Source organism: Mesocricetus auratus, unplaced genomic scaffold (assembly GCF_017639785.1).
Source record: "Mesocricetus auratus isolate SY011 unplaced genomic scaffold, BCM_Maur_2.0 Super-Scaffold_100014, whole genome shotgun sequence".
Lineage (NCBI taxonomy): Eukaryota > Metazoa > Chordata > Mammalia > Rodentia > Cricetidae > Mesocricetus > Mesocricetus auratus.
This window is the reverse complement of record NW_024429197.1, coordinates 21,334,474-21,356,924: the sequence shown is the minus strand read 5'-3', so window position 1 is coordinate 21,356,924 and position 22,451 is coordinate 21,334,474. Positions and strand designations below refer to the sequence as shown.

Here is a 22,451-nt window from a genome sequence, read left to right as displayed (position 1 = left end):
TTTCTGTCAGCATAGAAAAATTGAACTGGTCTTGCTGCTCTACATGGTAGAGAGCTTAAGCTAAAGGACCTTGGGCCAGTGAAATCCAAGACTTAAAATTTGACTTAATCTTTAATTTTTAAAGATATAATAATTGCAATGTTTTCTTTATCTAATAGAAAATAATAACATTTATTCAGTCCTCAATTTAAGACCTTCTCAACTAATAGCAAGCAAATTCATTATTAAAGTTTGATAACCTCATTAAACCTTCACTCCAGGAAATAACTCTCATTTACTGTCTGGACAGTCTGGTCATGTTATTTAATCATCAACTGACTCGTGAAATATTTCAGAACTGATTGAGCTTTCTGGTCAAACCTATTTACTTAGTTAAGGATGGTGAGAAAGGAACCAATTTTAAAACAGAAGCTATAAAGTCAGTAGAGTGTTAAAGTCTTGGCATCATCTCTTTAGTGATTTAGATATCATTATTCAGTGATTCATTTCTATTCCCAGCAGCTAGTGCTTTTTGCATGGCCCAAAGGGGCCCTGAGCTGCTCCGCTACAGAGAAAACGTCAAGAAATGCTGGTTTGCTACAGTGTTTTAGCTTGTGAGAGTCTCTGGGACCTTCCCTGCTCCATCATGGGGTCACCTCTAGGTGGGTATTAGGTGGAAACTGTCAATTGCTTTAACTTTGAAATAAAGAATTGGTAATCTTTTGTGGTCCAATGATACTCGTATAGAACAGCCTATGCCTTTCCATGTTGTCCTGGCCCCAGAATACTGTCACCTTAAAGATTGCTCTTCTAGTTCATTGTTCTTTACATTTTGAGATACTTGAGACAACAGCAAGGGACTAGAAGATTCTATAGACAACCCAGTTTGTTCTTCCTTGTCATCAGAATTGCTTCTCAGGCCCTACTTTGGGTTAGATTATCACATACCCTTCATTTCCTATCTCAGTACAGCATTTTGTAACTGGAGTAGCAATTTAGAGTATATTTTTCTAACTCATGTTGCTTTCTCTCCCCTGAAATCTTCTTGCCCATGTCTCTAGATAGTCTCTGCTTTATACTTCCTAAGCTGAGGTATGGGATCAAACCATATTGGGTGCTAAATTGTGTTACATGACTGCAATGCAGGGCCTCTCCAGGAGTCAAATTGTTCAAGAAGAACAGTTGCTCCACTGCTTTCTGTCTCTTCTGCTTTCTGTGGGTTTCTTAGTACTTCTTTGAGATCTTGTATACCCTACTCTAGAATATTTAGTCAGTCTAGGGACTAACATGTAAAGCACCTTAAATCATCTTATGACTGATTTTAAAACATTAATTTAAAAAGATTCATCCAGGTCACTTGGATTCTTCCCTCTAAGATTACCTTTGGTTAAGATTATATGGGGGGGAAAAAAAGAAAGTTTAAACCAGTCCACTAATGGCTTTCTTGATGTTTAGTGTAGAGTACATCCTAAGAGCATTTTTTTAGGGAGTTGACTGTGATAGAGATTTCTATTTCCTTTACAGGTCATTTTACCTGGGACAAATACCTAAAAGAAACATGTTCAGTCCCAGCGCCTGTGCATTGCTTCAAGCAGGTAATTGATTTTCAGCATGGTTAGTAGGTGGGAGACAGTGGTTTCTGGTGTTGAGTAATCAGAACATGAGGTAGGAGCCCTTCGACTTCTCACCTGAGGATCCCAAAATAAACTTGTATGAGAGGAGCTCAAGTAAAATGCTTAAGTTTTAGCACCAGGCATTTCCCCAACTTCATTCCAAGGAACACCTTCTTTCCTCTAAGGTTATTCTATTCTGTTACTGGAAAAAATTACCATTTTTTCCTGGAGCTCTAATTCAGAGAGATAGGAAAGATAATTGTGGGTTTAGACAGTTTTTGCATGTGTCTCAGTGTTACTTTTCCTGTATTCAACACCTCTGCCACAATCCTACCTTTCTTTAAGAACACTGAACCCAGTCTTACTGGGGGACATTTGTCGAGTCATTCAGAGCTTGTTACATAGAATTAAGTGTTCCAGAAAATGTGTGATGTTGCCTTGTCAATGAGTAGTAAGATTGGTAGGATAAGCAGTGCACTGTTGCTAAACAAAGCAGGATGCCACAAGTTCTTTATATCACTCTTCCTTTAGTCCTCAGTTATTTCCTTATCAATGTTTAACTTTAAGTTTTACCTACTTTCTAAGTAAAATTACTGATTTCTGTTTATTTGAAATAATATAGTCTAAATTCATATTTTTACCTAAAGCATTCTTAATTCAAGTATACTAAACAATAGCACTCAAGTCCCCAAAGATCAGGGAACCAAACAGTGACCTCAGAAATGGGAAACAAATGAGTTAAGCCCGTGTGATTTGCCAGCTAATCCCCATGGATCCAGATCATGTTCCAAGGAAGATGAACCTTAGGTTGAGCCATCAGACTCCCTAATTCAAAGATATGGAACTGAGAGTCCAGACACATCAAAGTAGCTAGAATTTACAGGTGACTGTGTCAGAGAAGATGGACATTTAACATAACAAAAACCGAAAGGTCTACAGAGGATCATCTTTAATTATTCAGGAAAGAACTGCTGTTGAGTGATAAGGAAACTACTTATGGCCAATGGAAAATCCATCTGAAAATATTAGAAGAGAGCCTGATACTCACACAAGACTGATCATAGTTCCTGGAAAACCTCTTCAATTGGACATTTGGAGAATACTTGAGAAGGTTTTTTTGATAACAGGAAATAGTCATACTCTGAGCACTGCTCCAGACTTGCATAAAAACCTCATGAGAGTAATACTTGAAGGGATCAAATTGTCATCAGGAAACTTCATCTAGAAACAAATCACAAGAAAATGTAGAAATGCAAAAAATATCCAGTACCCAGTGATAAAATCCACAGTACCTAACATCTAGTCAAAGATTAGTGGGCAAGTGAAGAGGCAGAAGAATGCTATCAGGGGCTGGAGAGATGGTTCAGAGGTTAAGAGCACTGACTGCTCTTCCAGAGGTCCTGAGCTCAATTCCCAGCAACCACATGGTGGCTCACAACCATCTACAATTCAATCTGGTGCCCTCTTCTGGTAGGACACTATATGTGTAATAAATAAATAAATCTTTTTTTAAAAAAAGAATGCTATCAGTAGTAAAGAGAATAATCAATTGGTTCAAACTGACTCAGAACCTATTACAGAACATAGAACAGAAGATAAACACCTTAAACTATTATTTTAAACTATTTAATATGTTCAAAATGTAAGCAGGGAAGTGAACGATGTCAAGACTCTCAACTGACTGTATAAAATTAAAAATGAACTGGATAATATTAATGTTACAAGAAAATATTACTAAGCTCTGAGACACAGGAACAGAAACTACCCAAAATGAATCTCAAAGAGAAAGCAGTTCAGATACAAGTAAAAAGAGAACAGCAAACCATAGCTTCGGCTTGCCAGATAGATGTGTAATTGGAGTTCCTGAAGAGAAAACGAAAGGAGTATGTGAAATAATGATGGCAAAGATATCACCATATATTTTTAATGGCTATGATTTAAAAGAAGACATTGTGGATCTCTGTGGCTTGCTGGATGCCAGCCTACCCTCAGATTCCGTGAAAGACTCTGTCTCAAGAAAATAAGGTAGACTTTAAGTGCCCATCCCACAATGTGGGATATTCTCTCAGCCTGGACTCTTGAAGGAGAGCCTAGACCCTACCCTGGATGAAATGACAGAATCTGGAGATCCGCCATGGAGGGCCTCACCCTCCCTGGGGATCAGAGTGGAGATTGGGTGGGAGACAGGAGGGCCTGGTGAGAAGGGATAGGGAGGAGAGGGGAGGGAAAGGGAACTGGGATTGACGCTTGTTTCTAACTTAAATTTTAAAAAAAGGAAAAATAGCCAATTAAAAAGAAAAGAAGGTGGAGAATGACACAGCAGGACACCCACTGGCCTCTTCTGGCTTTTGCATGGATGGATGTATGCTTACACATGTCCACCTATACCTGTACACACCCAAAATGTTGACCTATAATAATAATATTGAAAGACTGAATCAGTAATAAAAGTCTCACTAAATAAAAGCCTAGGACCAGATTGTTACATTGCTGAATTTGATGCAACTTTTTTCATTTTCTTTCTTTATCTCTTCCTTCCTTCCTTTTTTGGGGGGTTGGTGGGGGTATGAATGGTCTTATATATTCCAAGGTGACCTCAAGTATTCTATATAGCTGAGGTTGACCTTGAACTTTGGATCCTCCTGCATCCACATCCCAGTTTATGCAGTATTGGGAGTTGAACTCCAGTTATTTGCACACAGTAGGCAAGCATCCTACCAACTGAACCACATCCCAAGCTCCTGAACTTATCCAAACTAATGCTTCTTAAACCATAAAAGACAAGAGTCATTGTATTGGGTGTGGGGGGTATGGCTACAACAGAGGAACAAGGGTAAGCTGGGAAAAAAAGCAAAAGCATACTTAGTTTGAAAAATGTTATAATGTTATTTAGCACCTGTGTGCTGATTTTTAAAAATTAGAAAACAGCTAAAATGGTAGAGACCCTTCCCAGTTTATTCTGTTCTGCCTGAAGTGCCTGTTACCAAAGCCTGACAATCTAACAACAAAAGCAAACCATAGAGCAATAACCTTGATGGACAAAAGGCAAATATCCTCAAGAAAAACTTGCAAATTAAAATTGAGCTTGTCAGAAAGATCATACCTCATGTTCAAGTTGGTTTCATTCCTGAGATGCAAGAATGGTTCAGAATATGCAAATCAAATACATATTACATAATGTATATGTAATACCTTGCATAAATGGAATGAATTATAAAATGATTATCTCAATAGATGCAAAAACAGTAGTGATAGCATTCATTATTGTTCATGATAAAAGTCATGAACGTATTATGTATAGAAGGATTGTACCTTAACATAATAAATCCTGTATATGACAGACATTTAGGCAGCATTCTACTACTGAATGAGGAAAACTGGAAACATTTTCTCACGGGTAAGAATCAGAAAATATCCTGCATTATGGTTAGTATAGCTCCTACTATGTCTTGAAATTCTATATTGTCACAATTCTTGTTTGTTTGTTTTGCTTTGTTGACACAGGATTTCTCTATGTAACAGCCCTAGCTGTCCTGGAACTAGCTCTATAGTTCAAGCTGGCCTCGAACTCACAAAGATTCACATGCTTGTGCCTCCTGAGTCCTGGGATTAAAGGCATGTGCCACCACCACCTGGCTACAATTGCTATTTTGTATAATAGAAATTTTAACTAGAGCAGTTAGGCAAGAGAAAGAAAGAAAAGTCAAGTTATCACTCTTTACAAATGATGTGATTCTGCCAATGGTGAGGGGACAGAGGCATAACTGTACTGTTACTCTCAGCAATCTGAGGAGCCACCCCCTAATCCTTTAAGGACCTTAATTCAAGACAAACTGTGATTCCTGGTTTTGATGCAGAAGAGAATTTTAGAATTTTATGAAACAGTTGTGTATTTTATTACTAAATATAGTCTAATCTAGTCTTTATGTATGAGACAGACAAACCTAAGTGGGCGTATGGACTTCCCAAGGGAAAGTTACAATTAATTTTCTTAATATTAGTCATATGTAATATCCAAAGAGCAAACAATACAAATATCCATCAATGATAAGTAAGCAAAATGGGATGTCTATGTGAGGTTAATTAATTAATAGTTCCTGAGGAGGTCTCTGCAGAGAGGGAAATGGAAAATAACTCCAACAATTATGGGGTTTCTTTTAGGATGATGATAAAAATGTTATAAAATGGATAAGTGTGGTGTTTATTCAACTATGAATATGCTAAAACATACTGACTTATATACTCCAAAGGAATTAATTTTTGGTGTATGAGTTACACACAAACCTACCCATTCTACAATTGGAAGTTTATGCAAGATAAAAGAAAGTGGCTCTCTGTCTGTGGCTTCTGTATCTTTAGATTTAATCAACAACAGAACAAAAATATTTGGGAAAAGCCAGGTGTGGTAGTGCACATCTATAAGCCCAGCACTTTGGAGTCTGAGGCAGCAAGACCACAGTATTAAAGGCCCATCTGAACAACATGGTGAAATCCAGATACAGCTAGACTATGATTGAGACTCCTACCTCAAAAAAAAAAATGGGGTGGGTAGGTTAAAGGGTTTCTGTACTAACATATACAGAGGGTAGTTTCCAATGGACTGTTGTGTATTTCCTCCAAAGATTTGTTTATGCATGTGTATAACCACATGGGTGTTTTGGGTTTTTTGTTGTTGTCGTTTTTTAGGGGGGCTTGTTGTTTTTGTTTGTTTGGCTTTTGATTTTTTTGAAACAGGGTTTCTCTGTGTAGCTCTGGAGCCTATCCCAGAACTTGCTCTGTAGACAAGGTTGTCCTCAAACTCACAGAGATTCGCCTGCCTCTGTCTCCTGAGTGCTAGGATTAAAGGCATGCACCACCACTACCTGGATATGCCACAGTATTTATAAGAACCAAAGCTATAACTAAACCAAATGGCCTACTACTAAACAACAAAAATAAATGCCTATTAAATCCAGGAACATTAAACTTTTGAAATCAGAAGTGTTTTGGAGTTCATATTTTAGAATATTTTCCTATATGATAAAGTATCATATGTATATGACCGATCTAAGCATACAATTTATTATTGTTTCTTACATGCCTTATGCCCATGGTCTGAAGGTAATTATACAATATTTTAATGGTATTTTTACTTCACCACATCATATAGTGCCAAATACAGAATTTTCTTACACCAGCATGTCAGTGACAAAGCTTCTCATTTTGAATTTCATAATTTCAGATTAGATATACTCCACTTGTACTGATAAGGTCAACAATCTTGAGAATACCGTAATACTTACACTGAAAAATCTAGACAATAAAAAAACAGTGCTACTCCATGATTCTGTCTAAGACTGGAAAGAGAGGAGCTAGAGAAGAAAATTACAAAGAAACATGTGAGAACTTCAGGATAATAGCATGTTCATTATTTTGATCATAATGGTACTTTCAGAGCTAGATAGAGTTAATGTGGTACCATATATCAAGACTTACCAAAACACACAGTTTAATGTGTGTCAATTATGTTAGTTGATTTATGAGTTAATGTCAAAATAAGAAAAATGTCAAACCCTAATAGTCTGTTTGGTAGATATGGAAAAGGAAAATGAACAGCAGACATAATCAGATACTCCTACCCTTTCTTATACTGGTAGGAGTCAACATTTGATACTTCAGAGGAAAGGAACATTTTTCTTCATCTTGCTTTCTAATGCTCCATTTGTATAAAACCTTTCCTAAATGTTAGGGAATAAGCCACACTGGTTGTCCTTGGCCATCTATAACCAATTTGAATCCAATGCATATATTTTCAAGTTCCATTTCCTTAACATTCCTGTTGATGTAGTTTATACTTAGTCTGCCTAATTCACTTGACTTCTTCTCCTCAGTCCTACACACCTCCGAGTAATGAGTTCAAGATCAGCATGAAATTGGAAGCACAGGACCCCAGGAACACCACATCCACCTGTATTGCTACGGTAGTTGGACTTACAGGTGCCCGACTCCGTCTGCGCCTTGATGGCAGTGACAACAAGAATGACTTCTGGAGACTAGTTGACTCCTCTGAAATCCAACCAATTGGAAACTGTGAGAAGAATGGTGGAATGCTGCAGCCCCCTCTAGGTGAGTAACTAGACCCTTGTTCTCCCTGGCCAATCAGTTAGGTTCCAAAAATTATACATTCTGTTATGAGAAAACCCTGGAACACATGACTACCCTTTCTTTTTCAGAGTAGTTTCCTAAAAACCCCACCTAATGTAAAGCTAGTTATCTTTACATTAGTATATGGTGTCTAGTCCTCATACACTCTTTTAACTTACCAGAAACCATACTCTTTCCCATCTTATTCACCTGGAAGAAAGGATACCTGCTATGTTAATTCTTTTATGTCCTCTCCCACAGTTCTTCTCTCCCAGTTCTTACTTGGTCACCCCGGAATGATAGCTGGGAAACCAGCACAGGACTGATCTAGACCCTCTGAACATGGGTGTCAGTTAGGAGGCCTTGGCAATCTATGGGGCCTCTGGTAGTGGATCAGTATTTATCCCTATCATGAGAATGGACTTTGGGAGCCCATTCCACATAGAGGGATGCTCCCTCAGCCTCGACACATGGGGAAGGGCGTAGGCCGTGCTCCAAAGGATATGAAGACTTTGAAGATCCCCCATGGAAGGCCTCACCCTCCCTGGGGAGCAGAAAGGGGATGGGATAGGGAGTTAGTTGGGGGCAGGGGAAGAGGGGAGGGAGAGGGAACTGGAATTGACATGTAAAACAATCTTGTTTCTAATTTAAATAAAAAATAGAAAAAAGAACCTATTATTAAGGAAATCTATTCTTTTAGTTAAACTAATAATCACACTTTTCCTTTAGATCATAGTCATCTTTTTTTCTGCCTCAGTACCTGAGAAAATCAGGCCATCTTATCAGTTACTGATAGTTTCTATTGATTGCAGTGAGTCTTCATGAGAGAGAGAAAGAAAGTGATAAGTTATGGATTTTGGGCCATGTTCCCTTCAGGATGCTGAGCTATATTAATTGTGCTTAGGAGATATGTATCATTTTAAAGAGTTTTCTTCCATATCAAAATTATGAGGGAAAATTTCAAGTATGTACAAAGGTAAAGAAGATAACACAGGTGTCTGTCTTATCCTCTGTTGTTATAATTATCAGCAGGCACTCATTTTATGTGTACTTGACTATGTATCACTTTACCATGAAATAGTGTCTCTCTCATAAGCAAGGATATTTTAAAATCATAACCATACCACATATGAATAAATTTATTATTTCTTAATTACCAGTAAATATTTGGTGTTTAAAACTTGTCACCATCATGCCACCTTTACTCCATTCTTTCCTTCCTTGTCTTTCTCCTTTCCTTTCCTGCTCCTTTGATCTCCTCTCTTCTCCTGTTTGTCTTTTCTTCCCTCTCCTCTTACCTCCTCTCTTCTTTCCATCCTCATCTTTTTCTCCTCTTATTTCCTTCCCTATCATTCTCCTCTTCTTCCACATTGACCCCCCTCTTCATCTCCTCTTCTTCTCCTCTGTCCTCTCCCATCTTGAATTTCTTTGAATAAAGTTGATTGGTATAGAACTTCAAGTACAACATTGAAGAGATATGGAGAGAGTGGACAGCCTTGTCTTGTTCCTGATTTTAGAGGAATTGTGTTGAGTTTCTCTCCATTTAGTTTGATGTTAGCTGTTGGTTTACTGTTTACTCAGGTCTTCTACAAGAGCAGCAAATACTCTTAGCTACTGAGCTATCTCTCTAGCAGCTCCCAGGACTACTTTCTCACAAAGAATCCTGTCACTTATATTTGGCATGACAGCTTGTTATTCTATTTTAGGAGTTTCTGGAACCTTTAGGAGGTGGGCCTAGTTGGAAGAAGTTGGTCACTGGGGTAGGAGAGGTAGGCCTTGGGTGTTAGCCAAATCCCAATTCCTGCCCAAGCTCTCTGCTACCTGACAACTAGCTGCCTCATCCTCCCACTGCTTTAGCTATGAGCAACTCCAACTGCCATACCTTCTGTACCACTACAGACTATGCCCTCTCAAATCATGACCCCTTCATACCCCTGCATCCCCTCTAAGGTTGTGTTTTTCAGGCATTTTTATCAAAATGTTGAAAAAGTAACTAATAGCAATCATTTTTATGAGAAATGGTATTTAGAGAGACCATAATCTGAGCAGTAGAAAGCCAAAATTTTGGTTAAACAGGTAATTGTTTTAGAACTTATTGGTATAGATACAGCCTGCCTTTTTTTCTTTTTTAGATAACGTTAAGTTCATTTTAGAATATCCTACTTAAATTCAGGACAGTGGTCTGTTTGTCTACTTTGTCTCTGTCATCTTACATCTGTATCTTTCTACCCTAATATAAACAAATAATTTATATGCTTTATTCTACAGTACACATGCAGTAGACTCAGACTATTACCCAGTTGTCACCATTGTGATATGGATACTGTTTTAGTTATTTGTATTTTTCTTAACTCCCAAAGCAAATGCAGACAGAGAGGTTATTTGGATTAATTATTTTCTTAGTGGCTCTGTCACTAATTTAGAAATGAAGGTGTTCATTTACTTTTATCTATGAAATTGATTTTTAATTAATTGGATTTGCAAATATATATATATGCATTTTAAAGTTAAGTTTATGAAACAAAGTACATTCATAAAAATTCCTTTCAGTATAGTTTTTCCTTTTTTGAATAGGTAACCACTTTCCTTAGCTTTATTGTTTTTTTTCATTCAAAAAATATAGCCATAGACTAGGGATGTACTTCAGAGATAGAACACTTGCCTAGCATACACAAGATCCTTTTAGTACCTAACATTGGAAAAGTAATATAAAAGCAAGCAAAATATTTAGTCAAATATATGTAAACACACAAATATATGTATATATATGTATATACACATATAACTGTTACATATTAATATACATGCATTTGTGCCAGAAGCTTAATTATTGTTAATAACTATATTAGAGAATTAAGACTAGTGAGCATGTGTAAATATACATATTTACATATGTATATACACTTGTGTGCCTATAAAGTAGCATGCTTTGCATACTTGTATTAGCTTGGTCTTTTTCATTTACTGGTATGTCCTAAATATGACTTCATAGTGAAATAGAACTATTCCTATTGCTTTTTCCAGTTGTACAGTGCTATATTATTGTGCTACTTTTGAATAGCAGTTTAGAAGCATCTTGTTGTAGATAGAGCTCAGTTGGTAGAATGCTTGCTCTGGATGTGTGAATATATGGGTTCAATCTCCAGCACTTCAAAACAAAAAAAACTCACCAATAACAAAAGGAAATTATTTTTTGGACTGGGATAACTCAGTGGTAAGCAGTGTCACACTTGTCTACCATAAATGAAGCTCTAGGTTCAATTCTCAGCACAACAAAGAAGAAGAAGACTTTAGTACCAAGAATATAACTCAGTTGGTAGAGAGATTACCTGGCATTGTGTTAGACTGAAAATCTTAAGTTCAACCCCAAGCACTCAGTTAACTAGGTGTGGTGGTTCATGTATATAATCCCAGCACTCAGGAGATAGAGGTAAGAGGACCAGAAGTTCAAGGTCATCCTTGTCTACATAGTGAGTTAAAGTTCAGCCTGGGACTCATGAAGCCATGTCTCAAAATAATAGAATAGAAGTATCTTCAGAGATTATTAAAACTATAAACTTTTGGTGATAATAATGACTACCTAAATAAAATCATTTTTCAAATTCTCTATAAACTTAAAGATCAAAAAAGAAAACAAATTGAACCATTGGTAACTCATACTTAAATATAACTTTGAGTTAAGAATGCCATAAATTTCAACTACATGTTAGAATAGGAAGCTCTGATGCCAGCAGATGCATACCAGAATAAACAATTTATACAGGCAAAAACAGTGTAAAAAGGAGAGCACTGGAGATCTAACACAAACTAGAAAGAAATAGACCCATAAAGAGTAGGAGATATTCAAGACAAAGCTGAGACCTATTGGAGTCAGGTATATGCTACTAAATAATAATGCAGGAGGGTCTGAATTGATAGTATGAAGAACCAGAAAAAGTATAACAATCTTGGAGAGAAAATTCACTGTTGTGGGAGAGAAGACAATGTTGAAAGAGGAGATGGAAGCAAAGAATGGCATTTGATTCTATGTAGAACCAAAGAAAATAAAAACAAAAGACACTCCAGTCTCCTCATCCCATTCCAAAGAAGTCCGTCTTCTAAAGAAACTACAATTAATTATGGCGACTCAGAATCTAAGCCCCCTGACAAAGTAGACCCTCTGGATTTTGCTGGTCTTGTTAAAATAGACACTTTAAAATGATTGGTCAACATCCATAAAAAGGGAAAAAAAACAAATGAATATAAAACTGCTTCAATTACTGAAAATCTTGTTGCCAAAACCAATGGACTGACCAGAAAGAAACTTGCATAACAACCCAACTTGAACTAAATGAGAAGAGATGGAGAAAATACCTTGATTCATACATGGTGAGAATCACACTAGAAATGAACCATAGTCAAGAAGATGTGAAATGAAATTGTTCAAACTCAAGAAACATTGAAGAATCAAAATCATCTCAATTAAAAATTCAGTTCCTAGATGGCCAGTAAGACAACAGAATCAAATGAAAATATTGTGAGGGGTGTTGAGGAGAGAAGTAAAAATATCCAAGAGAATAAGATATACTAGAAAGGATAAAGTCTATCAGAAAGGAAGTACTGAAACATAGAACATGGTCCACAAAGATCCAATTTGTGCATGTGTGTGGTTTGACAAACAAAACAAAACAGAATAAATAAACCTTTTATAAAGTAAAGAAGAAATAAATCTATATTTAAGGGGCCAAGTTTTTATTTCCCATTTCTGGGAAGTGAAATTCAGATTGGTCAACTCTGAAACATTAGTAAAACTGTTAAATTCTTTTAAAAAGAAGAAAAGAAAGAGCCAAGTCTTTTACAAAGCAACTAAACTCAACGTTCTATCAGATTTTACAATAGCAGAGTACAAAGCGAGACAAAATAGAAATATTTCAAGAAACTCGGGGAGATGGGAATAAGGATGTATGTATATCTAGTCAAACTTTCCTCAGATAATGAGATTACAATGAAACCATTTTCAGAATGTAGGAATTCAGGAAATGCTCTGATATCATGCCCTGTCTGAGTGATGAAAGAAAGAGTTTTGTACAGCTAAGAAACAGTCTAAGACACATAGGATAAGACAAGGGTGAAATTACATACCCATTCACCATCTCACTCTGAGTTCAGTGATGAGAGAAATTACATATGAATATGAGCACAGAAAATTTTAATGTAAGTGTGAACTATATCAGAGGATTGGAGTAATGGGGGTATTTTCTTAAATATATTTAAACAACAACCATAAAGGGAAGCCACCCTCTTAGGACTGAGATGCAGTACTTCAGGAAGAGCCTCCATTGTAGTCTCAAGGCTGAAGTTAAGACCATATTGGAAAGAGTACAGGTGTAGCTTTCTGATTAACAGAAGTCACTTGGTTCTCATTGGAAGAACTTGCTAGGAAATTGCCTCTTCTAGTTCTGAGAAGAATGTTCAAGAAGAGTCTCTGGAGGATGCTGCTGTGAAACTGCCCTAGGTGATGATGGTAACTGAAATGCTGCCTGATGCTACTGTGTGCCACCCACTGCAGGAATCCAGCACTAGACAAGAGTGCTGCATGAGCTGTAGAGCAAGCGCTAGGGCTAGGAAACAAATGCTTTCCTCCTGTGTTGTGAGGAATTGCCAGTAGGAAGAAACTGAGGGTTATTGTTAATAGGTTTCCATTCTGGAAGATGAAAACGTTCCAGAGAAACATAATGATGATGGTTGTACAACGCTGAAAATACGCAGTTTAAAATAACTACCATAGTAATTTTTATGTTGTGTGTATTACCAAGCATGCAACTAAGCAGGGAAAAAAGGTTAGTGATTTAGCTCAGTGGTAGGGCACTTAACCAGCAATCACAGGACCATGGTTTCAGTCCCTAGCAATTTTGACAGCATGTACAAGACCTGTGCAAGCTCAAGCCAGACAAAAATCTCAACATAGAGAGGAAAGTGCATATGAAATCCCAAACATTGGCTAAGGAACTGTTGGGAATTGATAACTGCTGGGACAGAGAAAGTCGAGGTTCTTTAGAGAAATGGCCCCTAGTAGGTAGACCTTACATAATTCAGTAGAAGGGTACAACATATCTAAGCATGTATGGGCAACACACAGACCAAAAGGGGATACAAAGTTGGGTGAGTAGGGAAGTGGGCAAGGAGTTGGAGGGAGGATGAATATGTTTAAAATGTGGTGTATAGAATAGAGTTAACATGAATGAGAAAAAGTTGAACTCCCACAGAAGAAAAAGTCAGTTATAATTAAGGTTTCACAAATTACACAGACAGGACCTGCAAGATGATTTAGCAGGAGAACACATTTGCTGCGAAGTCTGATGGCTTGAGGTTGATCTCTAGGACCTCTACAAAGGAAAGAATGTAAGTAAATTTAAAACACACTTGAAGCCTCTAGTTACACCCATGTGTAACTGGTGCTTGAACAGATAAACTAAACTATGAAATAATAGAAAATCTAGTAGTAGTCTACATATGACTTGATACATGATAAAGGCAGTGTCTTAGTATGCTTAAGCTACCAAATGACATTATGGACTACATAGCTCAACGTAGTAAAGTAGGGCAAGCCTCTTCAATTACATTGTCTCAGAGATGACAACCTTTTCCTCGGAACCACTGTTATTATTGACCCATTCTTGTACTCAAAACTGGGTTTAATTCTGAAACAGTAATTCTAAAACTTGGATATCTGTTAAAAATGGCTTAAGTCAGAATTCGGGAGCAGTATAAAGCTGATATACCCTGTAAATCTCCCCTGAAGTCCAATGTCCAAATTTTTGAGTCACTGGCTTAAAGCACAACTAGCCCCTGGGGGAGGCACCTAGTCAGATATGTGAACGGCACAGCATAAACTCCTCAGCAACATTGACTACCATCTGATAGATGTGTGCTTTGCTGATTTGAAAGGAATGCTTTGTGTGTTCTATATCACTGGGCAATTTTTTCATTTTCTAGGTAGATTTTAGGATCAGTAGAGATTTATTTTTTTAGATACATTTATTATCTTTTGAACTTTGTAGAAATTTGTAAAATTTTGTTGGAGAATAACAATCAAAATTTTAGAAGAGGCCTTACCATCGTGCCTTAAATGCTTATTTTATAATTTTTAAAGTTTTCACTGACCTCTGCAACAAGGTTCTTGGCACTGACAATGCAGGAAGTGTGTACAACCACATCTGTACCTTTGCCTATGTCAAGACCAGCCACAACTCCTATGCCAGTGAAATATGAGTTGCAGGTACAACAGGGAAGTGGTGGTAGAGCCTTTCCAGAACCAGGAGGAAGCCCAGAAGACCTTCCTAAATAAAAGCAGATGTATAGTCTACTCCTTAGCACCTCTCTGATGGGCATGTCCTTCTGTATGCTCTGAATATATGTTTCTCTTATTGGTTGATAAATAAAGGTGTTTTGGCTAATGTACAGACAGGATTTAGCCAGGCAAGAAATCCAGACAGGAATAGAGAAAGGTAGTAGGCAGAGTCAAGGGATGCCATATAGCTACTGGGAAGATAGGACACTTTCTGTGGTAAGCCAAGACCATGTGGCAATACATAGATTAGTAAAAAATTGGTTAATAATTAAGAGAGAACTAGCCAAGAAGAAGCCTGAGCCATAGGTCAAGCAGTTTATAATTAATATATTCCTCTGTGTGTTTATTTGGGACTGAAGGGTGGCAGGACTGGGCTAGATAAAAACTTCCACTATACCTCTCTTCTAGTTCTATTTCTCCTTTCTTCCACTCTTGGGGTAAAAATTGGATAACCCCAGAGTAGTCTTGTAAGTAGTAGTACTTTAGGTTACCATCCTATTTGGTGAATCCAGAAACCAGGAAAGGAAAGGAAAATCCACAGGATTATGGACACACTTCTGTATGTACATTCACATGCCAGACTCTTCAGGGAAGAGAGCCCAGGCTAGGAACCATGGAGTCATATTGATAGTCGTAGCTTTTAGTACCTCTCCAAAGCTTATTACAAAAGACAGTGGTAATGTGAGAGTGGGGTGGATCCCCCTGTTGTTATCTGCAGCAAATGATGTTCTATTTCATGCCACTAGAGGGTGGAAGTTATGATTAGATATTTAAATTCATGACTTGATAGTTCACTGGACAACTAGACTGCAGATTATCCAGTGTTTCCCAGAACACCTGGAAACACTTTAGAACCGCTTCTTCTTGAAGATTTTAAAATAGCCCCCAGCCAAGTGAGCACAGAGCTCTTGCAGACTGTTCCAGAACTGATTTAAAATTGTGTAGCCAAGAATGATTTGCTTTACCTTGATTTTAGCATCGAGTTTCAGTTGCTTCACCTGAAACATCATTAATAAGCTCTCATGGGCATGCATGACTTTTGTGATAATTAAATGGAATAACATGGTGAACCATCCATTAATTTCTGGCATCCATTTAATAAATGGAGTTTGTTCCCTTCAGTAAAATCCCTATCAATCTTATTCTAGTTGAGAAAAAACATATATACTAAGATTTATGTCAATTGTTTATTAGAATGTATTAGTTATACATAATTCTGGATTTCATTATTACCCTTTCATCCATGCATTTAATGTATTATTATTTTCACCTCTTATTACCCTCTCTTGTACTCCTCCCGTTCCTACTGATTTTCTTTTCTTAACTAGTTCTCCTTCTAACGTCATTTATTTATTTATTTATTTATTTATTGGTTGCAAAAAATATTCTCATTGGATTGTGTGGGTACCAGGTTATTTATAAGGGGATAAGTACCTTACCAGTGGCTACACCACTAAAGGAAAATATTCCCGCCCGCCCCCAAGCAACCATTAACTGCTTATAGATCTTCAGAGAGGGGTAAAGCTTCATGAACTATGACATTCTATGACAGGATAGTGATGTGCCCAGTCTTGTGCATGCATTGTGTAAGTAATCACGACTGAGATTCTGAGTATAGTGTTCATGCTGTGCCCAGAAGACAGTGTTCTACAACACTCTACCCCTTCCTCTGGTTCATTTCTTTTTCTTCCCTTTCTTTTTCTCCTCTTCTTCCTCCTCCTCCTCTTCCTCTTCCTCCTCCTCCACTTTCTCCTCCTCTTCCTCTTCTTCCTCCTCCTCTTCCTCTGCCTCCTCTAGAGGACCAGGTTTATCTGTGTAGCTCTGGCTGTCCTGGAACATGCTTTTTAGATCAGGCTGGCCTCGAACTCAGAGATCTACCTACCTCTGCCTCCTGAGTGCTGAGATCAAAGGTATACACCACCACCACTAGGCTCTTTCTTTCTATCCCCTCTTCCACAATGTTCCTTGAACTCCTAATAAAGTAGTATAGAGGGGATAGAAATATTAAGAGTGCTATATTAGGGGCTGGAGAGATGGCTCAGAGGTTAAGAGCATTGACTGTTCTTCCAGAGATCCTAAGTTCAATTCCCAGGAACCACATAGTGGCTCACAACCATCTAACACCATCTATAATAAGATCTCATGCCCTCTTCTGGCCTGTAAGTATCCATGCAGGGAAAAACACTATACGAGAGAGAGAGAGAGAGAGAGAGAGAGAGAGAGAGAGAGAGAGAGAGAGAGAGAGAGAGAGAGAGAGAGAGAGAGAGAGAGAGAGAGAGAGAGAGAGAGAGAGAGAGAGAGAGAGAGAGAGAGAGAGAGAGAGAGAGAGAGAAGAGAGAGAGAGAGAGAGAGAGAGAGAGAGAGAGAGAGAGAGAGAGAGAGAGAGAGAGAGAGAGAGAGAGAGAGAGAGAGAGAGAGAGAGAGAAGAGAGAGAGAGAGAGAGAGAGAGAGAGAGAGAGAGAGAGAGAGAGAGAGAGAGAGAGAGAGAGAGAGAGAGAGAGAGAGAGAGAGAGAGAGAGAGAGAGAGAGAGAGAGAGAGAGAGAGAGAGAGAGAGAGAGAGAGAGAGAGAGAGAGAGAGAGAGAGAGAGAGAGAGAGAGAGAGAGAGAGAGAGAGAGAGAGAGAGAGAGAGAGAGAGAGAGAGAGAGAGAGAGAGAGAGAGAGAGAGGAGAGAGGAGAGAGAGAGAGAGAGAGAGAGAGAGAGAGAGAGAGAGATTTTTAAAAGAGTGCTGTATTGGACTTATTCATTGTGACACCTTTTGTGCATCCAGCAGTTACTGAAGAAGGCAGTTGTCAATTTTACAGGAAAAGTATGGGGACCAAGAAAAAGAGAACCGGTGGCTGTGGTTCACATTTAGAGGCTAAAGGTCCCTTTTTCTAGAGGCATCCCAGGCTATTGTTTAACTTGAGAATCTCAGATTGTTTTTATATCAATTCTCTTACCTCTTTCACCACTTTATAAGCCCCAACTTTTCTTACCAAATGTCATATGTGTGCTGGCTAGTTTTTATGTCAACTTGACAGAAGCTTCAGTCATTTGAAAAGGGAGAGCATCAACTGAGACAATGTCCCACCAGATTGGCCTGTGGGCAAGCCTGTAGTGCATTTTGTTGATTGATGTTTGATGTGGGAGCGCCCATCTCACCATGGGCTACCACCTCTGGACAGGTGGTCCTGGCTGTTGTAAGAAAGCAAGCTGCATAAGCCACAGGGTTGCAGGCCAGTAAGCAGCTCTCTTCCCTGGCCTTTGCTTCAGTTCCTGCCGCTAGGTTTCTGCCTTGAGTTCCTAACTTCCTTTGATGTTGGACTGTGACCTGAGAGTTGTAAGCGAGAATAAACCTTTCCTCCCCAAGTTGTTTTTGGTTATGGTGTTTTTATCAGAGTAGTAGTAACCCTAACTAAGACAGTGTGGTAGGACTGTGATGAAATCATTGAAGATATTAATGTGATGGGTGATAACGGAGCCTCTGGAGACAGAAGAGCTGGGTTCATATCCTGGCTTTACTGTTTACTAATTTACTAACCTTGGATATTTTATCCAGTATCTCTAAGCCTTAGTCTTCATCTTTAGTAATAAAAAAAAGTCATAATTTATTTACTACTATATGCTATGTACCGTTTTATGTCCTTTTCATATATTCACTTAATACATAGAACAACCCATTGAGGTAATTCCTATCTTTATCCTACATTGTTAAGGAATCTGAAGCTTGAAGATTTTTTTTTAGTTTGTGAAACATTATACACCTGGGAAACAATAAGCTGGACCTTAACTAGGCCATCTGGCTCCAGAAGCAATGCCAGTTTTCTGGCATGTAATTCAGACCTGCATCTGGAATTGAAGGATATAACTTACTTAAAGTGCTTAGTAGTTCAGTAGAGCCTCACACATGCATGTATAATAAATATTACCTTTTGGAGCTAGCCTAGTAGGTTAAGGAGAGAGATGAGACAAGACGATTCATGGGGCTTCTAGGACAAACAGTATATCCAATTAGTGAGCTCCGGGTTCGAAAGTCCCTGAGTTAAAAAATAAAGTGGAGAGCCGGGCGTTGGTGGCGCACGCCTTTAATCCCAGCACTTGGGAGGCACAGGCAGGCGGATCTCTGTGAGTTCAAGGCCAGCCTGGTCTACAGAGCTAGTTCCAGGACAGTCTCCAAAACAATACAGAGAAACCCTGTCTCGAAAAACCAAAAAAATAAATAAATAAATAAAGTGGAGAAGCAGTTCCAGCCTTCATAAGCACATGAAGCCACCATGCACCTACACTCACACGAACACATAAATGTACATTAAAATAAGTCCTAGGATTCCAGCCTGACTACAAGAGCAGCTTGAATGACTATAAAGGGTTTCTTGCCTTCTCTTTACTTTAACTTTGTCTTTGAAATCTTTGAGTAATTCGCCTTCAATCTCCTTTTCATTGTAAAACTCAGATCTATGACTTCTAAGAACACTAAACAAATTATCTATTCTCTTGAATTTGGATGGGGAAAGAAATCCACATCACCTTGGACACCATGGAATAAGACTCCTTAGTATTGCCTTGCTAATGTGTATCTTGCCCTTCTACCCCTAAAGATGCTTGCTAGAAGGAAATAAACAAAGAACTATAAGATATAGGGATAAACAGTCACTATATTGAAATCTGTCCCCACCACACTAATGTGACATTGGACAACCTACTACTCTATCTCCATTGCATTTTCTATAAACTGCAGGTAATTGTATCTGCCTTATGGTGTCATGTTCAATGTTAAGTAAGAGATAGCATGTAAAGTGGATAATATATTCAGTACAAGTTCCAACTGAAATGGAAGACTCTTGGTGACCTTTTCTTTAAAAGTGGAGTTGAATTACCTGGTTGAACACTCTGGTCACTAGAAATTGAGGGCATGAAACCTGAATTTCCTAACAGTGCAGGCACCTGATTGAGATACCTCCATGTTCTCTCCCTCATACACAACACACACACACACACACCAGTCTTTCCAGAGGACTTTGATTTAAAAAAAACAAACAAAAACTATGATCAAAGCAAGTGTAATACTCAAAAACCTAGCTCAAGACAGATTAGGGAAGGAAAAAAGAGAAGCAAGAATTATTTAACCATACAGCCAAGAAGGCCAAGAAATTATCTGGTATTGTGCCTGAATTGTTTTAAATGCTATAGTTTTCTCCATCCCAGGCCTACATTGGTTTTATTTGGGTTTGTTTTACATGCAGCAATGCTGAATGTATATATATTCTTACAACTATGACCCCTCTTAGCATACTTTTAATGACACAAAATAATTGACCCACATTTACACATAAAACTTTTATCTAAAGGAGTCTGATGCCCTAACATGATGTTATTTTCTACCCTGTGGTCAAGTGGATAGAGCAACCTGATTGAAATCGCCACCAAATCATGTAGAGTTAGAGTATTGTTTTGTTCTGTTTTGTTTTTTAAAAAAGAGAAAAATAGGCTAACCAATCAAAAAAGTAAAAGATTGCAGTTTTAGATTAAGTGATAAAATCCCACCTTGCTATTGCTAGTGTTGATAGGGATGAGGTCTCCCAAGAGCCTACTTCATCTTAGGAAGGTTGACTTCACAAAGTCAGATTGGGACAGGAAATGTAAATCATATGGAGGTATAGCACCTTGTTAACGTTCATTTTCTTTTCTCCCCTATGTTTTGAGACTGTCGTAAGGATTTAGTGGTCAGAGGAAAGTAGTTGGTTCAGAGCTTCACACTCACTTGTGCTTTCTGTTGTTAGTTCCATATGTTCAGCATCGACTGACTGATGAGAAGGCTGAGGCTGGGAGACAGCTTTAAACCATTTCAGGATAGAGAGTTGAAGCCAAATTGAAAGGAGGACTTGGGGATCAAATCAGAAAACCAAATTTAATAATGATCTTAATTTTCACAACTCACTAATTCTATACTATATTCTCATTGACTTTGTGGATTTCAATGGACAGTTAAATTTTTAAGCTTCTTATTTTTGGGGAAAATGAATAATTTGGGGTAGAATGATCTTCAGTTCATTGTTCTCAGTTATTTAAGAAGGCAAGGAAGTCAAAAAGCATGGTGTGCGTGTGTGACTGTCTTCAGAGAGCCACAGGAAAATAGTATATTAATTTATAGTGATTGACTTGCTTGTCAACTTTTTTGTCTTAAGAGACTATTAAATCCAATTTTATAATCTACTGTTTAGATCACTTCCAAGTATCTGTTCATCCTATCTTATATCTGTCTTGGATTTATGCAAGAAGTGATTGAGGAATTGTGGTAATATTTGTCTCAAACTCAAAATATTGGTTTGGAGACCCTGTTGTACAACCTATTGTCTATATTACCTAGAATAAATTTTCATTCCCTCCAATGAGCCTCCTTTTCTACATCTGTCTAATGAGCCATTTCTCTTGTCCAGTTTTAAACCCTTTCTTAGAGCCTATGATTCTGTGGCTGTCACAGCATAGGTGTGACATGAGTAGCTAGATTCTAGAGAGAGAATTTGGTATCACCTTGCCCTTTGGAACATTTTTTAACCCGATCTTCATTATATTTACTGCAGGATTTCGGCTGAATGCCTCCTCTTGGCCCATGTTCCTTTTGAAGACACTAAATGGAGCAGAGATGGCTCCCATCAAAATTTTCCATAAGGTATACTGTCCTTTAGCTATTGCCATCTGCAGCACATTCCTCCACAGCAGCAGTTCAAGTGAAAGGCAATAGACTGTGTTTCAAAGTACTAAGTCATCTGCCTTGGAGTTGACATCCAGCTATGCTGTCATTTCAGAATGGAGGTGAAAATCAGATTATCAAACAAACCAGTGCAGGTAGAGCCTAGCGTAGCCATTGACTGTGTTTCAGGAAGAAAGCAATTGAACCACAAAGTAAGAATGAAGTGTAAGAAGAATTGGTGAGGAAATGGGTTTGTTAACATGTAGATTGCTCTAATTATAATAACAAAAGTTGTTAATCAGGTGTAAAAATAATGTAGGAATTAATTACTTATCTCAGTATAACTCAGGAGTAATTAAAACAGTCTAAAGCTCTTCCATTGTCTAGGACTACAAAGATGGTTTAGATTTTGTCATCTATACAGTTAAACACTTAAGGGAATCCATGAAACAATTACAATAGAATAACTTCTGAGTTATTATATTAAGAAATTTCAATAGAAATGTTTAAGAATTTATGTATCAGCTGTACAGTTAAAATCTTAAGGGATCCACCAAACAGTTATAAATAGAATGTTTATTTATCTCAGTAAGCAAAGGGAAAGTAAGAAAACTTAGTTTTTAGAAAGTAAAAGAATCCTAAATCAGACTAAATAGAAACAGTAAGATATCTGTAATAAAAAGAGATGGTCTTAGAGGCACCTGCCTATATGCCGTTCAAGATTTCAGGAGGC

At 37.9% G+C, this 22,451-nt stretch overlaps 1 protein-coding gene across 12 annotated transcripts in view; it reads left to right on the top strand.

Moving 5' to 3' along the window:
* Scmh1 (Scm polycomb group protein homolog 1) overlaps positions 1 to 22,451 on the top strand; it is a 125,386-nt gene that overhangs the window by 50,699 nt on the left and 52,236 nt on the right. For 5 of the 12 annotated variants that reach the window (XM_040756746.1, XM_040756747.1, XM_040756756.1 and 2 more), the window contains 3 exons: positions 1,504 to 1,574; positions 7,463 to 7,697; positions 21,609 to 21,697. In XM_040756746.1, the coding sequence (XP_040612680.1) occupies positions 1,504 to 1,574; positions 7,463 to 7,697; positions 21,609 to 21,697 (395 nt within the window). Of the gene's footprint in view, positions 1 to 498; positions 642 to 1,503; positions 1,575 to 6,374; positions 6,693 to 7,462; positions 7,698 to 21,608; positions 21,698 to 22,451 lie in introns of those variants that run through there. The other 7 variants (XM_040756752.1, XM_040756754.1, XM_040756751.1 and 4 more) reach the window with 4 other exon arrangements.